The sequence below is a fragment of the Pogona vitticeps genome, chromosome 6 (genome assembly GCF_051106095.1).
Source record: "Pogona vitticeps strain Pit_001003342236 chromosome 6, PviZW2.1, whole genome shotgun sequence".
Classification (NCBI taxonomy): Eukaryota; Metazoa; Chordata; class Lepidosauria; order Squamata; family Agamidae; genus Pogona; species Pogona vitticeps.
In genome coordinates, this window is record NC_135788.1 from 102,575,577 (window position 1) to 102,594,052 (window position 18,476).

At 39.9% G+C, this 18,476-nt stretch overlaps 2 protein-coding genes across 2 annotated transcripts; both read left to right on the forward strand.

The window, feature by feature from the left end:
• The first annotated feature begins 3,134 nt into the window (after positions 1-3,134).
• LOC110089934 (olfactory receptor 5G9-like) lies at positions 3,135-8,092 on the forward strand. The gene has a single exon (XM_078378026.1). It carries the CDS (start codon positions 6,662-6,664, stop codon positions 7,637-7,639), a length of 978 nt encoding a protein of 325 aa, XP_078234152.1. The 5' UTR covers positions 3,135-6,661; the 3' UTR covers positions 7,640-8,092.
• Positions 8,093-15,558: 7,466 nt separating this feature from the next.
• On the forward strand, positions 15,559-18,242 carry LOC110089933 (olfactory receptor 2AP1-like). The gene has a single exon (XM_078378028.1). It carries the CDS (start codon positions 16,477-16,479, stop codon positions 17,488-17,490), a length of 1,014 nt encoding a protein of 337 aa, XP_078234154.1. The 5' UTR covers positions 15,559-16,476; the 3' UTR covers positions 17,491-18,242.
• Positions 18,243-18,476: the final 234 nt, after the last annotated feature.

The following is an 18,476-nucleotide window of genomic DNA, read 5'->3' on the forward strand; positions in this document are numbered from 1 at the left end:
AATAAATAAATAAATACCAACATGAATTTGACCAAACTCCGGGAGGCAGTGGAACACTGGAGAGCCTGGCGTGCTCTAGTCCAAGGGGTCACGAAGAGTTGGACACAATTAAACGACAAAACAACAACATCTATTGAACCCATGAAGGAGTGACCTCCAAAAGGTCCTTTCATTAACAGCTTCATTCTTCACTTGCAAGCTTCCTTTATGGAGTCAATCCATCTCATATTTGGGCTTCCTCTTCCCTTGTTGCCTTCAGGTTTTCCCAGCATTATTGTCTCTTGAGGAAAATCTTATCTTACAATATGACTAAAGTACCGGTAGGATGGCCTCGCTTTTGACATTTTTTGCTTCCACAGAAGGGCCAGTCTTGACTCAATCTAGAACCCACTTATATGTCTTTCTGGTGTTTTGTGAGAAAGTCCAGACAGTCTGTGGAACTGTCAGGGATGGACCTTGGAGAGGATGATGGTAATTTGGGTGCTTTTGCCCTTTTAGTCACCTTGAAAGATATGTTCTTGGTCATGATCTACCACACGAAAGATGCTCCTTATTTCAAAGTACAACAAAGCCAACAGTTATGAATGATACATCAGCTTTCTGGTACCTCACAGTTTGAAATTTTGATCCGAAAGATCCTGTTTCTTCCCTTCTGGTTGTCCTTAACTCTCAGTAGTCACTGGCCCATGACTCCTGGACAGATGTGCACTTTGGGGTGAGGGGAGGTTTTGCAATTATCCACCTGCTTCTTCTCTGCCGAGGTGCTTAGTGACTTTGTCACTTGCCCAAGGAGCCTTTGCTCACAGGGCACCTCTCTTGTAGCTTGTATTTGACCCTGGGATTCATGAGAGCTCTTGAAATGCTCTTCAAACACAACCCAAGCCTCTTCAAGCACATACAGCCGTTTCAATAAAAGGTACACAGCAGGGCATAGAACATTACACTGAGTGTTTCATTTGACAGATATTCAGGATGTAGCCCCCCTAAATGATGAAGCTCACCACATGGCCTTGAGCCACTCACTTTCTCTCAGTCTGATCTATCTCACCAGGTCACTGTGAGGGTAAAGAAGAGAGAGAGAGAAAGGCATGTACAAAAATAAATAAAGATGAGCATCTGCTCCAGACTTCCACAAGATCCCTGTGGGACTGAAACACCTTTCCCAGGACACAGTCTATGTCATGCTATGCCTTGCTGAGTCATCTTCTGAGGCGGATGATGATCTCTTGCATTTGGAGGAAGTCAGTGGCCCTCTTGGAAGCCTGGCAGAGAAAGGCAAGTGCCAGTTCTGCCAGTGAAGCATCAGCCTGCCATATAGGCGACCCATTTGCCTCATGGAATGGCAAGGAGTCAAAAGATTAGAACATCAATGTTTTAAGGGTCCATGATAGCTGATTACAAACCACTGGAAGCCTTGAAAGAGGCATGCTAAGAGCTAGGAATACTGTGAATCTGGACAATTATCTTTGTGGGAGACAATTCACAAAGCTAGCTCTTGCATGTTACTCAACTTTGCCTTGCCAAAATTCCTTGGAACCTGTTGTGACCCAGATGGTGTACCAAGTTGCCTTTGCCTGTGCCCTACATTTAAGGTGATGGATTACTTGGACTGGACTTCTAGCTTGACCCATGGACTGGGATTTGGAATTGGACTGACTTTCAAGATGTAGCCAAGCACATACTACTTGTAGACATAACAATCTGATCCTGATCATTAGCTAAACAGAGTTTCTTTTGGAGATATTTAAATCAGTTCCACCCTTTGCCCTTGTTGTTTAAAATCTTGATTGCATGGGCATCATGGCCCAGTTCTTCTTTGTGCTGCGCGTGTTGCACAAATGGCATATGTTTTGGAAGCAATTGTAGACATCTGTTGCATGCTGAATTGTATGAGATAGTGGGCAGCTGATGATGTTAATGATGATTTCTTAACTTGAGGCAGTATACCTCCTAAAGTCATGCCATTTGCATAGCTCAGATTAGATTAGGCATCCTTCAGTCTCGAGAGACTATGGTATTGTGCTCTGTATTGAGGACTTGGAACAGCGTCTAGTGTGGCTGAGAAGGCCATTTCGAGAGTGACAATCCCTTCCACACTGAAGACAAATACAGTCTGTACCCCATCTAGCTCCCTGATTTTGCTGAGGAATACTGTATCCCAGGACCATTTGGATTCATTCATGTTAATGGCTACAGAAAAAGAAATCCTCATGAGTCTTGATGTGGATGCCATCATCAACAGAGTTGCAGAGAGTAGTGAAGCCCTGCAAAGTCTTCTTATTCCTTGATAACGTATCATTCCTAAGTCTTTCCAGTATTAGTAGGGTTCAAATTTAAAATGTTCAAATCATAAACGAGGTGGAAAGTTCTTGAGCCGAGCCTTTTGTTCCTGGTGGAAGTGTTGATGTAGGAGGATCTGCTACTTATGGCTTGTTCACATTGAACGTTTTGTTGCAGTTATGTTTAATGATCTAATGTTTCAATACATTAAAATAGCTATAAGATCTCACATTGTACTGTTGGTGTTTTTTGTTTAGAGAGCACTAGCATTGACAAATTTAAACATTAAATTTTAATTACACTTTTTGTTAAACGTGATGATTTTATAGGTTTAGATTTCCTGATGCTCCTTGTTATTTTTACAACCAGGGCAATGATTAGGATAGGGAGAACTCATAAGCATGTACCAATACCACTATACCAGCAACGCCCTTTCAGCGTGCCACAATATCGTGAATGGAGCCCACAACAGGTGGGCCTGTGTCCCCACAGCCGGTGGGCCTGTGTGCTCTAAATGCCAGGGCCGATTTTTGGTCCCAGTCCGGCCCTGTCAGGGTGTAAAGACCTACCTGAGCTCAGAAAGGGTATATGAGTGTTCCACAATCCATTGCAATCCACTGACTGAGAACTTTTGTTCAACTTCTGTACCCATGTGGCAAATCAAAAAACAAAAGGCATAAATAAGAGACGGGCAGTGCCCCAGCTTCCCGGCTCCACCTCCTCCAGACGCTGCCTCTGAGTGGGTGCCCCTTGGAGGAGGTGGGACTGGGTAATGGTAAGTACCTGTCTGGCCAATAAACAAACTGGCACAAACTGCTGAACCGGTTCAAGCATTACAAAATTACAAAACCGGCACAAGCCATTACAAAATGCTCTCTGTTATATGTATTTATTTTTCTCTTCTTTGTTTTTTAGTACTTACTGAGAAGCCTAACAATGATACCGATCAGGAAAAAGTGAACCTCTAGGTAAGAACATAACCATGCAGAAGTGAATGCGTTCTGTGGTTCCATTGTTTTGAACTGGAACTAAGACTAATAAATTAATGCAACGTGAAGACTTAATTTTCTTCCATCATAGATCTAAAAAGCTCTCCTAGCTTTAAAGACCCCAGGAAGAATGGATGGGACGAAGCTAAGAAACAATCAAAATAAAGTATTTGTAAAGACAAATACTACAAAAGAGGACCTGAAACAACAGTCTATCATTATGTCTCATTCTTCTGATGATCTCTTTCCCCTGGTTATCTTTGCAGAATAGTTATATTAGCGGATTTTGTCATTGCTGTTTCACTAACACATAAAGGCCACCACAAATATGGGTGGCTTGGCTGTAGTCTCAAAAATACAGTTTTTTTGACTGTCCTACAGTGGACCCTCATCTTACAGACGGCTCGACTTACAAACTTTTCGAGTTACAGACTTCTCTGGCCGCAAAATTTAGGTTTGACTTGCAGCCAGAGAATTGACCTACAGACCGGAAAAACACCCAAATGGAACAAAAACAGAACAAAAACAGCTGATTATGGATTAATCGGTTTTCAATGCATTGTAGGTCAATGGAGCCTCGACCTACAGACTTTTCGACCTGCACCATCCCAATACGGATGAATTCCATAAGTTGAGGGTTCACTGTAGTTCCTTTTAGCTTGAGCTATTTAGTTTATAACTCTTGCAATATTTCCTTTTCCTCTCTCCACTCAGCTGTATTGTTTGTCAAAGGCACTCTTCTTCCTGTCAAATCTATACCACACATCCCAGTGTTAATTGTATAAGAAATGGCTGTTTTTCCCATTTCAAAGGCCTTTTTTGAGGATCAATATTTCAGCCTCTGCACCCTCATTTTTTCCAAATAAAGAAAAGTAGGTGAGGCCAACAATTCACTTTCAAGATAAGCAGGATTGATCTTTTCAATTTATACGGGGTATCTTAAATCAGCAGGGGCTTGGGGTCACCTATTTCTGAATGGGAGTCTAAAACAGTTTTGCATTTTATTATTACTTGAATCCTCTTCATCCATACTTCCGCAAATTTGGCAGAAAGTAAGAAAGGACTGTATGCTTTATGGCTGAGAGGCAATTGCTCAGGCCAAATAAGACCCATGGATGGTGTTTCTGCTCCCATTATGCTGACTGTGAATGTTTTTGTAGGAATAGATGGATAATATGTGTCCCATGTAAATCCCATATATTAAGATAGATAGCTATAACATTCTGTTTGAACATTAATCTGCATGATTATAATAGGCCACATGAAAAACTGAGTTTAATGGCTATTTAACTACATATTTTAAAGTTATTTGCCTTCTTCACTTCTTTCATGTCTTCTCTTAGGATACAGATCTTTCTTTCTGTTATTTCCTTGTAGGAATGGACATGACTTCATGGAAAAGGTCAAACATTTTTTGTCAAGGATCATTTTACTTTTTTGGTATACACTTGCCAGATATGGACAAGCCAAAATGCAATCATCTGTCAACATTCATAATTTTGAGAATTTTGCAATTCAGTTTATAAATTAGAAATGTACATAATAATACATTATTCAGAAAAGTACAAACATAATGCATGTGGAAGGAATGTATTCTATCAAGCAGAAAACATTTGCTATAAGATCACAGGGAAAGGTATATAGCAAAAACATATAAGGAAATGTGCTGCCTTTTCACTTCAAGAACTGAAGCTTTGTTATAGTCACAAACTGACATCAGTGGTGGCCAGAATAACCTGGGGCAAATTAGAACATCACCCAAACAAAAATGAGTAGACTATCTTGTTCTTAATCCTGATGCTTACGTACAAAGCCCTAAACGGCGGTGGCTCCTCGCCTCTGGAACAACCTACCTCCTGAGATTCGTGTGGCTCCCTCGCTGGGTACCTTTAAAAATCAACTTAAAACATGGATGTTTCGGCAGGCCTTCCCTTCAGTCAATCCCTGATGCCCTCTTTCTTCCTTCTATTGTCTATTTTATTATGTTTATTTTTATGTAAAATTGTTTTATATATGTTCACTGTTCTATTTTATGCTGTTAGCCGCCTAGAGTCGTTTTAACCGACCAGATAGGCGGGATATAAATAAATAAATAAATATATAAATACCCCCAGGTCACATGATGAATTTGTTTACTTTTTCAGTATGCTTGGATTAGTCATTAAACAAGAATAAAAGTTTCTGTGTTGTTGAATTTAATTTTGCATCATCTAACTTTAACAAATGAAAAGAGTCTATGCCTCATTTCTTCCCAGTCTAAAGTTTTACTGCTTGGCCTAAGGTCTAAAAACAGAACTTACTGGTAGTTTTAATACACATATTATTAAAAATTTCCAAGGAGATTGTGACTTCCCCTTGGGAAAGGAGGAAAGCAAAGACTCAAAGGGATTGATTAGTCTTACAAAGCATATAAGGTTGAAACAAAGTGAAGGTGATAACAAACATGCTTTAAATCATTGCATCGAGGTGTGTGTTCATAAGGAGGATGAAGGAAAGGAGAGACACCGTATCCAGAAAAGAGACACTGCAGAGAAGGTAATTCTAGTGCTGTGGTCTCTCCATAATATTATATGCAGAGATGTGGGATGGAGATAGTGTGAACAAATAATTTCTGAAGGCTAAAAATTTTGTTTATTTTGAGTATTAGTGAATGATGGTCATGCTTTGTGAATTCTTCAATGCACAGGGTAATTTCTGGAAACTGTTTGCTAAAATCTGCACCATTCCCTGAACCATTTATCCTTCCCTAAATAAAATAATTTGTTGAAGACTTTGAGGATTTGTAGCTGTGATTTGTAACTAAAGTCGGGGGGGGGGTGTAATTCATGCAGCTTGTAGATTTGACGGAACTTGCCAGATTTACACATACACAAAGAGGAATACAGCTCAGTTTTGAAATCTGCATTTTACTGGATTTTGTGGACAAAACTTGGAACTCAGTTGTGCATGAAAAATGTGCATGGTACAGAAAAGCACAAACATAAATTCACGTATTATAAAGACATTTCATTAAGAATGCTTTTTAAAAAAAAGATTTGCAAGCATTTGTGCAATTTGAACAATTTGAGCAAAAAAGCACATGAATTTAAGGAAATGGGAACAAAAATAGGTACAACTTTATATTTGCGTATTCATGCACAAAAAGGAAAGACTGAATTTGTTGGAAAGCATGGCAAATCAAATAGAATCCACACACTTATCTTTTCCCATTCCTATTGGGAAGCAGCAATAGAAAACCTATTTCCACCTTTAGTTATTTACCTTTTTTGTTTGTTTATTGCCTGTTTTAGCATTGTGTGACTAATTTTTTTTTTTGAGGAAAGGAATCACATTCATTCGTTTCCATGTGCTTACAACAGAGTTGTTTATCCTTGCAGGTGTGAATTGACGAGATGGAACAACTGATACAGGAAAACCGAACATTTGTCACTGAATTTCTCCTTCAGGGGTTTGGAGACGTGGGGGACCAGTGGTTTTTCCCCTTCCTGCTCTTCTTGGTGATCTACATTGCTACCATGACTGGGAACATCCTCATCATTATCCTGGTTATAATTGACCACCACCTCCATACTCCTATGTACTTCTTCTTAGCTAACTTATCCTGCTTGGAGACTTGTTATAGCTCCAGTATCCTTCCCCTGATGCTAGCAAATCTTTTCAATGGGGGTGAAGGAACCATTTCTGTAACTGGCTGCTTGGTGCAATATTATTTTTTTGGTTTCTTAGCGGCTTCCGAATGCTACCTGCTTGCAGCAATGTCCTATGACAGATATGTGGCAATATGCAAACCACTGCTCTATAGAAGTCTTATGAGTGGCCAGGTTTGCCTGCAGCTAATAGCTGGATCTTGGATAAGTGGTTCTTTGGCTATGAACATAACCATCTATTTGATGCACCAGTTACAGTTCTGTGGCTCTGGTATAATCAATCATTTCTTTTGTGATTTCAATCCAATAGTAAAACAGGCATGCAATGACACGCACATGATTAAACTCTTAACAGATATCTTTGCTGTTATATTTCCCTTGCCTCCCTTCGTGTTGACCTTGGCATCCTATGTTTCCATCATATCAGTCATTCTAAGAATTCCATCCAGCAGTGGGAGGAAAAAAGCCTTCTCAACCTGCTCCTCTCATCTCATTGTGGTCTCTGTCTTCTATAGCACAATAATAATTGTCTATATGCTGCCCAAAACGGAGACACTACGCGATCTCAACAAAGTCTTCTCTCTCTTCTATACAGTCCTGACGCCTTTCTTCAACCCACTGATATATTCTCTGAGAAACAAGGAAGTAAAGGAAGCTTTCAGAAATGTTTTTGTTAGATTATGTGCATTTCTAAGAACACATGGTTCTAATTTTCTTCTTTAAATTCTGGTGTTTCTCTCATTCTATTAGGAATATAATTTTTAAATTCTGTTTTGTCTGAACTCTTCATAATGGGGTCTTTTTTATGCAGTTGGTAGTAATTGAATGACAATAAAATTTCTCTTTTTATGTAAGCAGGAATAATAAATCTCTATTTCTTTTGGTTTTCATTCTCCCAATGTTGTAGATTCTATATGTACATTCTTTGAATAAATTAGAGCAGTTTTCTTCTTTCTTTATTCAGATCAGATCAGTACACAATTTAAAATTATGGATGTATGTGAAATGTAGGTAAAAATAAAAATAAAAATATTAAGACAGACAATTTTTGACAGCCTGCTTCAATAGCGAAAGCTTGTCTAATTGCTAGATTGTCTTTTCATAAGTGCTGCATTGACCGAATTTCTCCATAGTCACCGAAATTATGTTTTCTATTCAAGTAGCCCCATGTTACTCAACAGAGTTGCTTGCAAGTGTCCATTAACCATTCAAGTAAAGCAACGGTTTTAAAAATATGTGCAAATTATGGAAATGCTGGGAGAGGTGTGTGAGTCTTTGGGATGTGGGCATGTCAGATTAGATGCACTGGGATACCTAGATGTATTTTTCCTTCTACATAATGCAGGAAGAATAGATAATCCCTCCCCACCCCATTTCTTTAGCATGGGGTCTGGTGAGGGGAACAGAACAATCCTCCTTCTACCACCCGGACATGGTTTTCTCCATCCAGGCCAAAGTGCAGCCAGGGATCACATGTTTGAGGTCTACCCACTACCCACTTCAGGCTTCCACATATCCTGTCACCAGGCAAAGGGATCCTGGAGTGTGTGTGGTTGTGATGTGTAGGCAGAAAAATTTAACATAACAGCTGAAATCCTTTTGGCACAAGATATGGAATGAACTTAGCGGTGGTGGCAATTTTTTGTAATTAAAGATTCTCTGCTCCAACTTGCAAACTCAACAACTTCTGAAGAATGAAAGGGATTCCACAGGAGCCTCAGGACCATTTTTGGAAAAATCAGAAATGTTTTCTTTCTGGGGTAAAAAATCATTTAGGTGATAATATCCTCAGCCTTTTTCTCCCTGGAAATCTCTGAAAAGTATCTCCACAAGTCAGAATTGACTTCACAGCACATTATTTATTATTATTATTATTATTATTATTATTATTATTATTATTATTATTATTATTATTATTATTATTATTATTATTATTATTATTATTATTATTATTATTATTATTATTATTATTATTATTATTATTATCAATTCTCCCAAAACAAAAAACCTTCTGGTTTATGGATGTGGAATATTATGTTTCTGTACCCACAATTCAAAAAGCCAGGAAAATGGGCCAGTATTGCTACACAATATATCTGTGAAGATTCTCAGTCATCCAGGTGAGGCTAACTGGAAGCTGAGTCATGGCAACTGGACTCATTCCTTATTAGGTTGAAACATTTTGTTACTCATCCAAGTAGCTTCTTCAGTCTGAGGAGAGTTGGTAAAAGATCCCTAATATATCCCTCCAGGTTGGTTTCACCCCCACACCCCTGCTCTGAATAGGTTCCTTAGAAGGACAAAGGACTGGGGAATGAGTGAAAAAAACCCTTCTTCAGTCCTTCTCCACCCATTGTCATGGGTCATTTATGGTTGTTAACACTGGTCTTTCTGGTGTCTGTATGGTCCTAATCTTCCTGGGAAGGATGAAAGGGCAGCATGATAAACATGGCAGATATGTGTGAAAGGCTCAAAAGGATTCTTGGTAAACACCACATACCCATGCATTTCAAACCCACAAACACACTAAGGCAGAGACTTGTCCACCCAAAAGACCTGACATCAAAACATAATATAGTATGTGCGGTCCAATGCAAAGAGTAGTGTTCGGAGCTCTACTTTGGAGAAACCAAACAGCCACTAAACAGGAGAATGGTCCAGCATAGGAGGGGCAATGGCTGAGGACTACAATCAGCAGTATTCCTTCATTTGAAGGACAAAGGAAACTCATTTGATGACCAAGATGTATTCATTTTGGACTGAGAAGATAGGTAGTTTGAGAGAAGGGTCAGGGAGGCCATATATGTGCATATAGAATATCCCCCACTCAACAGGAGTGGAGGCCTTAGATATAATCTGTCTCCAATTTATCATGCTGCCTTTCATCAATTCCCAGGATGATTAGGACCACAGGGCTGTCTTTCAACAAGTGTGAATGCGAGTGAGCAGAAGAGGGTATCTTGTAGATCATCTTGACTGCTATGATTAGTGTTGTCAAAATTCAGGCTGCCTTTTGCAATGTAAAACTTGGCATCCTTTTTCCTGCTGGCAACATGGTCATGAGTAGTAAGATGTTATGAAGCAATATCGGGCCATTTCTTGGCTTTTTGAATCATGAGTACAAAAGCACAATATCGGACATTCATAAACTGAAAGTTATCTGAAGAATTGAATTTCCTGGCTTTTAAAATGGAGTTTAAATATACATACGCTACATACAAATTCAATCAGATTTTTTTCTCTCATATAGAATTCCCAGCAGTAGAGAATGAAAGAATCTATGCCCACCTCCTCCCAGTCAACAGTTTAACTGCTCAGCCAATTTTCTATACATGGAACTTAATGGTAGTCTTAATATATGTATTATAAAAAAAATACCGAGGAGACAGTGACTTCCCTGTGGGAAGAGAGGGGAAAAAAGCCTCCAAGGGACTGATTATTGTGACTAAGCATATGAAGTTGAAGTGAAGGTTGAAATAGACATGCTTTAAACCACTGGTTCTTAACCTTGGGTTACTCAGGAGTTTTGGACTGCAACTCCCAGAAGCCTTCACCACCAACTGTGCTGGCTGGGGTTTCTGGGAGTTGCAGTTCAAAAACATCCGAGTAACAAAGGTTAAGAACCACTGCTTTAAACCATTATATCAAGAAGCATGAAGAAAAGGAGAGACACTGTGTCCAGAAGGGAGACATTGCAGAGCAAGTAAATTTAATGCGGTGGCCTCTTCGTAATATGCAGAATTGTCGCTTGAGGATAATGTGGGAACACATAATTGCTGAAGACTGTGTATTTTGAAAATGGCAAAATGATGAACTCTTCAAAACACAGGAAGATGTATAGATATTGCTCGATAAAAGTCTGCATCATTCCCTAATTAATTTGTCCTTTTCTAAATAAAAATAATTTGTTGAAGACTTCGAAAATGATTCAGCTGTGATTTGTAACTAAAAAAGGATCTGGGTGGGTGGGGTGTAATTCACTCAATTTGTTTGTTTAAGGGAATTTAATGTTGACTCTTGGACCTGATACATCAAATAGAAATGTAGTCCAGTATTTCACATCTGAGCATTCGGCCTGCAGGCAGATGGTGCATCATGGCCTCTCCCAATTTGAAGAGACCTTTGTCCAGCAGGCTGAGGCAAAGAGACAGTCCCGAAAGCAGCAAAATCAGGAACTGGACAGGGGACTGATTGTATTTGTCTTCAGTGTGGAAGGAATTGTCACTGTCGAATTGTCCTTCTCAGTCACACTAGACACTGTTCCAAATCCTCTATTCAGAGCATGTTACTATAGGCTCTCGAGACTGAAGGATGCCTAATCTAATCTCTAAATACAGTATTAAAATCTGTCTTTTACTGGAATTTGTGGACAAAGTTTGGAACTCAAAAATTCATGAAGAACGTGTATGCTGGAAAAAAAAACCCACACACAAATTCATGAAGTATAGAAATTTCTTTAAGAATGTTTTTAAAGAAAAAATGCAAAAACTTGTGCAATTTGAAAAATAGAAGTGCACATGCATTGTAGATTTAGAGAAAAGAAAACAAAAATACATACATACTCATATTTGTCTATTCATATAAAAAGGGATAGACTGAACATGTTGCAAAAATAGTATGTCAAATAGAAACTATACTCATGTTTACCCATTCCCTTATTGGGAAGTTGAATTAGAAAACCTGTTTCCACCTTTAGCTACGGTATTTACCGTAGCTTTTTTTGTTTGTTTAATGCCTGTTTTAACATAGTGTGGCCAATAATTTTCAGCAATGAAAAACCTATTACCACATTTACCTTTTTACCCTTCTTTTCTTTAATGTCTCTTTTATGAGCGTACGGTAGAGAAAAGGAAACACAAATTCATGCAGTATATAGAAATTTCTTTAAGAATATCTTTTTAAAGGAAATCTTGCAAAAAGTTGTGCAATTTGAACAATTTGAGGAAAAATGCACAGGAATCGTTGATTTAGAGACATGAAAACAAAAATATCTAACACAATTTGCAGATTGATGCAAAAATGGACAGACTGAACTTTTAAGATATGACAAGCTATCCCTCTAGAAGCTTTTGATTACTGCCAGCTGAATACACTACTGTTTGGGGAAGATTTTAAGGATGTCCTCTAGTAAGTTATTTTTACAGGCATTACCATAGTCAGTTATCCCTTTGGGTTTATATTGTTATTATATTTGTGTTAGTTGGTATTTGATTATTCATTTATGTGTAAACCACTTAGAGTAGCATTATATACTAAGTAAGCAGTATAGAAACAGATGAATGACTAAACAAACAAACAAAATACACATATTGGAATTTTTTTTGAATCAAATAGAACTGATACCCACATGTTTGCATATTCCTATTGGGAAGCAGCAATGGCAAACTTATTTTCACTTTTAGTTTTTTACCTTTCTTTTGATTACCGCTAGTTTTAGCCTTCTCTAACCAAGAATTTTTTCCCAAGAAAGGAACTACATTCATTCATTTCCACCATTTCAAATGTGGGTTATTTGATCCTTCCAGGCTCGAATTGTCAAGGTGAAAAAAGTGAACAGGAGAATCACACAATGGTCTGATTCTGGGATTTGGAGACGTGGGGAATTAGTGGTTTCTTCCCTTCCTGCTCTTCTTGGTGATCTACATTGCTACCACGGCTGGGAACATCCTTATCATTATGCTGGTTATAATTAACCACCACCTCCATACTCCTATGTACTTCTTCTTGGCTAACTTATCCTGCCTGGAGTCCTGTTACAGCTCTAGTATCCTTCTCCTGATGCTGGCTAACCTTTCCAATGAAGGACAAGCAACTATTTCTGTAACTGGCTGCATGCTACAGTTTTACTGTTTTGCATCCTTAGGAGCTTCTGAATGCAGGGGTTGGCTGATGGGATCCTGGATGAGCTGCCATGTGTAGATTGACCCAATACGCTGCAAGAAGTAATCACTCTATGCCTTCCCATTGATGGCCGCCTGGAAAGCCGACGCCTGGCACAGGGCGGTTCCCGTCCCTTGCAGGCACCCCTGACATCCACCAATACTAGACAAGAGGATTCTGAGCCCATGCAGTTAGGAGCTGTTCGGCCACGCCTTAGCCCTGAGGAAAAAACACGACACCGCTCTCAGAATCTCTGCCTGTACCGTGGGGAGCAGGACACTTCACTTCTGGCTGCTTGGTTAAGCAGCATAACCCCGGCTCCGCGCTACCCCCGCCAGTAAAAAATTTGCCCCATGGACCCTCAGACGTGGGGCACTTAGCTGGGTCCCCTGAACCCTACGTTAACATCCTGGGTCCATTCCTTGTACCAGTAAAACTGTGCCTGCTGGATGGACATTGTTTGTTTGTTCATGCCATGATCGATTCTGGAGCTGATCGCTGTTTCATTGACACGGCCTTTGTGAAACAGCACTGGATCCCTGTACAGGATAAAGAGACCCTGACCCTAGTTGAGTATATAGATGGTCGTCTCCTTCACTCCAGTCCTGTGACCCAGGAAACCCATCCAGTCGTTCTCCAGGTCCAACACCATCAGGAGCAACTACAATTCAATGTTGCACGCATGCCCCATTTCCCACTTATTCTGGGACTTTCCTGGCTCTGAACACATAACCCCCTAATGGACTGGACACAAGGGGAGTTGCGTTTCAGGGACCCGTGTCCACATCTGGGTTCACTGGCTACCTTGGCTGCAGCAGGGTCAACAGAAAGTCCCATGATACCCTTGGAATACAAGGACCTTGCTGATGTCTTTGAGGAGAAGGGGGCTGACCAGCTACCTCCACACCGCCCCTATGATTGTGCTATCAATTTGGGGCCTGGCGCACCCCTTCCTGTGGTGAGAATCCACCCCATGTTGGAACCAGAACTTGTGGCCTTGCGGGCCTTTCTTGATAAAAATCTGAAACGGGGATTCATCCAGCCGTCCACGTCGCCCCTGTCTGCACCTGTTATCTTTGTTAAGAAGAAGAGCGGAGAGCTCCGCCCCTGCAATGATTACTGGGCCTTGAATAAAATAACCATTAGAGACTGCTACCCTCTGCCGTTGATCGGCAAACTTTTGGATCGCCTTAAGGGGGCATGTATTTATACCAAGTTGGATCTCCCTGGCGCCTATAATTTGGTGTGAATCTGTGCTGGCGACGAGTGGAAGATGGCCTTCGGAACTCATTATGGCCAGCATGAATATCTGGTCATGCCTTTCGGTTCAACTAATGCTCCGGCAGTGTTCCAGCAGTTCATGAACGTCATCTTTCACGACTTGCTTGATCGTCTTGTGATCATCAACCTGGATGACATTTTGATTTACTCCTGAGACCCCACTTGGCACACGGAACACGTTCGTCAGGTTTCACAACGATTACGAGACCACCGACTCTATGCCAAGCAGGAGAAGTGTGAATTCACTTGTAAGAAGTCGAGTTCCTAGGTCACATTGTATCTCCCCAAGGGACCCAGATGGACCCAAAGAAAACAGAGTCGGTTCTGACTTGACAGAAACCCCAGAACCGCAAGGATGTACAGCGGTTTCTTGGCTTTGCAAATTATTACCGCCAGTTCATACCAGCTTACGTGGACATAACCACGCCACTGACCTGCCTCCTCTGGCTCAAAGAGTCATTTCTTTGGACTCCAGAGGCAGACCATGCCTTCACAACACTAAAAACCTGCTTTACCACCAATCTGATTCTACGCTATCTGGATCCCCGACTACCGTTTACTGTGGAGACGGATGCCTCAAGTTCGCTCTGGGTGCAATTCTGTCCCAGTGGGAGGACCCCTCACAGCCACTGCAGCCCTGTGCATTCTACTCCTGGCAGTTCACACTCCCAGAATGCAACTACACCATCTGGGAGCAGGAATTCTTGGCCATCAAAACCGCTTTTGAGGTCTGGAGGCATTACCTCGAAGGGGCCTGTCACCCTGTCCAAGTTTTGATGGACCACCGGAATCTGGAACACTTGCAGACAGCCTGGCACCTTAATCAATGCCAGATCCATGCAGCCCCTTTGCTGGGCATCTTTAAAAACCAACTGTAAACTGTTTATGCAGGCCTTCCCTCCAGTTAATACTTGATTTCTTTTTTCTTTTTCTTCTTATATGTTTTTTCTTTTTCTCTCTTTTTCCATCTTGAATAACATGTCTATTGATGTTAAAAAATTTTGTTATATTTTATAGGTTGTTCTATATGTTGGAAGCCGCCTAGAGTGGTCATTCGACTAGACAAGCAGGGTATAAATTAAATAAATAAATGAATGAATGTATAAATAAAATAATGAATGAGGCAGAATTCAATCATCTGTCAAAATGGATCCTTTTCAGAAGTTTGCAGTCCAGTTTGCAACAGAGAAATGCACACAACATACATAATGGAAAAGTGCAAAAATAATGCATATGGCAGGAGTGTATTCTCTTAGGGGGAAAACATTTGCATGGGCAAAGGTTTACAACACATGCACATATAAGGACATTTTTTGTTAAAATAAGTATTTACAGACAGATACAAATTTTGCCCAGAACAAACTAGGACAAATTAAAATATCACCTCTAAAATGCACAGATTACCCCCTCCTTATACATCACACTACACAGAGCACAAAATGCATTGATTTGTTTCTTCTCTGCATGCATAGATTAGTGATTAAACTAGAGTGAAAGTCTCATTCTTGCAAAAATTAGTTTTGCATCATCTAAGTTTAGCAAATGAAAGAATCTGTGCCCCACCTCCTCCCAGTCAAAAGTTTAACTGCTTTGACTAAGTTCTAAACATGGAAATTAAAGATATCTTAATGTAAGTGTTATAAAAAATATTCCAAGGAGACTGTGAGATCCCTTTGGCAAAGAAGGAAAGTGAAGACTCAAAGGGACTAATTATTCTGCCGAAGCATTTGAGGTTTAAAAGAAGTGAAGGTGAGAACAAACATCATAAGATGAAGGCAAAGAAAGACCTTGTGTGCAAAAGAGAAGCCATTCAAGAACCGATCAAGCAAAAACAGAAGAAATAAGATGAAGAAGGCAGAAGAATTGTGTCACCTTAAAGTCTAACTGCTATATTTTAATGTGAGCTTTCATGGACAAGTCCACATGCACAGAACAGAGAGCAGGTAATTCCAGTGTTTGGTTTAATTCACATGCAAAAGTGCGTAAGGTGGAGGAAATGCAGACAGGAATTCATGTATTATATAGAAGTTCCTTTTAAAAGGAAAAATTTGCTAATATTTGTACTGTTTGAAATTTTTTTATAAAAGTGAAGAAGAATTATGAATTGGGAGTAAAGTGAAGAAAAATCTGTAGAAAGATGAAAGCAGACTTTTTCTTTTTTAAACAAAAGGGTGGGAGAAGGTGTGGGAGAAATGAGACAGGCCAAATTTCATGGTGTAAAAAATGTGGAAATCAAAGAAAATCCATATGTATAAGTTTTCTTATCCCTATTGGGAAGCAGTAATGGAAAATCTATTACCACACTTATCTATTTACCTTTCTTTTGCTTACTGCCTGTTTTATGCTTATGTTCCAAAGAATTTTATTCTAGGAAAGGGACTTTATTCATTCTTTTCCATATGTTTTACAATAAAGTTGATTTGATCCTTATAGGTTTCAATTGTCAAATGGAAAAAACGGGACAGGAAAATGAAACAGTGGTCACTGAATTCCTTCTCCTGGGATTTGGAGATTTGGGGGATCAGTGGTTTCCTCTCTTCCTGCTCTTCTTGGTGATCTACATTGCTACCATGGCTGGAAATATCCTCATCATCATGCTGGTTATAATTGACCATCACCTCCATACTCCTATGTACTTCTTCTTGGTTAACCTATCCTGTCTGGAGTTTTGTTACAGCTCCAGTATCCTTCCTTTGATGCTGGCTAACCTTTCTAAAGGGGGTCAAGGAACCATTTCTGTAACTGGTTGCATGGTGCAGTATTACTTCTTCGGTTTCTTAGCAGGTACCGAATGCTACCTGCTTGCTGCAATGTCCTATGACAGGTATGTGGCAATATGCAAACCACTGCTCTATAGAACTCTTATGAATGGCCAGGCTTGCCTGCAGCTAATAACTGGATCTTGGATAAGTGGTTCTTTGGGTATTGATATAACCATTTATTTAATGCACCAATTAAAGTTCTGCAGCTCTCATGAAATCAACCATTTCTTTTGTGATCTCAATCCAATAGTAAGACAGGCATGCAATGACACACACCTGATAGAACTCTTATCAGTCTTCTTTGCTGCTGTGTTTTCCTTGCCTCCCTTCTTGTTGACCTTGGCTTCTTATGTTTCCATCATATTAGTCATTCTGAGAATCCCATCTAGCAGTGGGAGGAAAAAAGCCTTCTCAACGTGCTCCTCTCACCTCATTGTGGTCTCTCTCTTCTACAGTTCAATAATGATTGTCTATATGTTGCCCAAAACGGAGGAACTACGAGATCTCAACAAAGTCTTCTCTCTCTTCTATACAGTCCTGACACCTTTCTTCAACCCTCTGATATATTCCCTGAGAAACAAGGAAGTAAAGGAAGCTTTTAGAAAAAATGTTGCAAGGTTGTGTGTTTCTCCCATTCTATTCAGAATATAATTTTAAGATCTGTTTCTGTCTAAACTGGGGGCATGGTTCTTTATATGTTTGGGACTAATAAAATGGTACCTTGATTTTCCTTTGTGGGAAGGGTAAATCTCTTTTTCCTTCAGTTTTTACTTCCTATATGTTGTAAATTGTGCATGTATAGAACATAAAGCCTGTATTACTACCTTGAATAAGTTAGAGCTGCTGGATTGTGTCCTTTTTCCTTTTAAGTAAAGCACTGATTTAAAATAAATATGTCTAAGTTGTGGAAATACCAGAAGACTGTGCAAATCTTTGGGGTGTGAGCATGTCAAATTAGATGCACTGAGGCATCTACATGTATTTTTTCTCCTACACAAAGTGAGAGGAATAGAACCCATTCATATCTTTATATGAGTAATTCCTCTTCTGCCAGCTGGATGTGGTTTGCCCACCCAGAATGAAGTGCAGCAAAACTGCACAGGTCCTCAGCATGACGTTTGACTAGCATCGGTGATGGTCTCTTCCCTCACCTTCTTCAGGCTTCCCTGTGTCCTGCCCTGAGGCAGGGGAATCCCAGACTCTCTATGGCTGGGGTATGTCAGCAGAAAAATCTAAAACACAATGGCTGAAATCCTGTTGGCACGTTGCAGAATGAATTTATCAGTGGTGGCAATTTTTGGTAATTAAAGATTTTCCACTGTTGCATTCAAAACCCAACAATTTACCAATCTAGAAAGGTATTCCTTGGGAACCTTAGAACCTTGGGGGAAAGATCAGAAAAATTTCCTTTCTGAAAAAATATTATTTAGTTGATGAAATGCTCAGCCTTACATGGCATAGGTTACACAGCAGGACTTCACCTACAAAGTCCTACATTTATCAGGGAAGCAAAGGGTAGGAGATCTGGAGTCCAAATGCAAGAGCAGGTTAAAAGACAAGCCATGCCAATAGTCATCATAAATAAACAAAAAGAGCTCAAGAAGTCTGGCTTTCTGCCCTCCTGGGCTATGGTGGTG